We start from the raw sequence: 1589 nt of genomic DNA on the forward strand, positions 1-1589 counted from the left end.
TATCATAACATGCTCTTTTAGCCACACAAAGTTGTACGGGAGTTCACGTATCATAACATGCTCTTTTAGCCACACAAAGTTGTACGGGAGTTCACGTATCATAACATGCTCTTTTAGCCACACAAAGTTGTACGGGAGTTCACACATATGTGAGGCAGCGTGGTGAAACAATGCGCCCGTCAAAATAACGAAATCAGAGAAACGGGTCTTTTTCTGCCAGTTTGGAAATTTGTATCAAATTTTTATTTTTTGGCTTACATTGATTAAAGGCACAAAATATGTCATTTTTCAGTTTTCAAAGACTCTTTTGTCTATTGGAGTTACCAAACTTTGGTGGCCATTTTCTCGCTATTTTCATCACTAAAACCAGGCGACCACACTTTTTTCAATCGTAAACATCTTGAATTCTATTAAAGATAAATAGATATTTATTTCATTGGAAGCAAGGCGAATAAATCAGCTTTCAGAGGATAGCAATAACTCCACATGCCCAAATATAGACGAGCGCCTGATTCCACTGTGTCATAACACATATCATAACATGCTCTTTTTAATATTTAGAATTTGAAATTTGACCAAATATTTCTCGATCACATGCGACCAATATCACAGATTTAAAAACTGCAATAAAAAAACAAGGTTCAAATTTTCTGACTTATTAAATCTGGACAGCAGAGGGTTTTTTTCGTAAGAGTTTTACAGCACTTGCAACACAATAAAGTCATATACAAGTGCCGAAGATTAGAGGTGTTACAAGAGAGTAACAAACGCAAAAAAGAAGGGGAGATAAAGATGATAGATGTTTGATAGGGAAGAAGGAGGAAACCACACCAGAGCACCCGCCAACCACCCACGTATATATAAAAACACCTACATTTAACCCTATCCGTATGTCGTGTTTTACTATCGTCTTAACCCTATCCGTACGCCCTGGGGTCATTTTGTACGCCCCGGGGTTGTATTCTTCACATTTTAGAATACTTCTAATACGAAGATCTCTTTGAAACTTTCAGCATTTCTCAAAAAATCATTTCGACAGACTGCTATTCAAAGCATACAGATCGGATTAACGAGCAAATTTCCTCTTTGGAAAGTGGTGGCACAGAGTTCCCCACGACGTATAGATACGATAGTAAAACACGACGCATGGATATGGTTAAAAAAGATTTTTAAAAAGAAGAAAGACAAAAGAAACTAGAAAAAAGACAGAGGAAAATAGAAAGAACAAAAACGAAAAAAGAAAGAAGGAAAAAGAAAAACGAAAGAAAAAAAAGAAAAAAAGGAAAAGAAAGCAGAAGAAGTGTGTGGGACTGACTTGTAGACGTCGTTCTCGATGGGCAGCAGGTCGTAAGCCATGGCCTGGAAGGTCAGCTCATGAAGCAGAGGGGAGATGGGGTCGAAGCCACGGTCCAGGATCAGCAGCATGGACCGGTCCTTCTGGGGGCCCTGGGGACACACGCACATGGGGGACAATGTCTTTGTGGTTATAGTGAGGTTTTACGGCACTCGCGACACTATAAGGTCATATATGTGCCGAAGATTAGAGGTGTTACAAGAGAGTAAAAAGTTGCTCCAGAGAGAGAGAGAGA

The 1589-nt window shown here is 39.3% G+C and overlaps 1 protein-coding gene across 1 annotated transcript in view; it reads right to left on the bottom strand.

Annotated features, from left to right (window-relative positions):
• LOC101846608 (syntaxin-binding protein 1) overlaps window positions 1-1589 on the bottom strand; it is a gene marked incomplete at its 5' end in the record, with an annotated part of 28598 nt that overhangs the window by 21613 nt on the left and 5396 nt on the right. Inside the window, 1 exon segment of the mRNA XM_013088619.1 lies at window positions 1316-1446. Coding sequence (XP_012944073.1) covers window positions 1316-1446 — 131 coding nt within the window.

Source organism: Aplysia californica, unplaced genomic scaffold, assembly GCF_000002075.1.
Source record: "Aplysia californica isolate F4 #8 unplaced genomic scaffold, AplCal3.0 scaffold00776, whole genome shotgun sequence".
NCBI lineage: Eukaryota > Metazoa > Mollusca > Gastropoda > Aplysiida > Aplysiidae > Aplysia > Aplysia californica.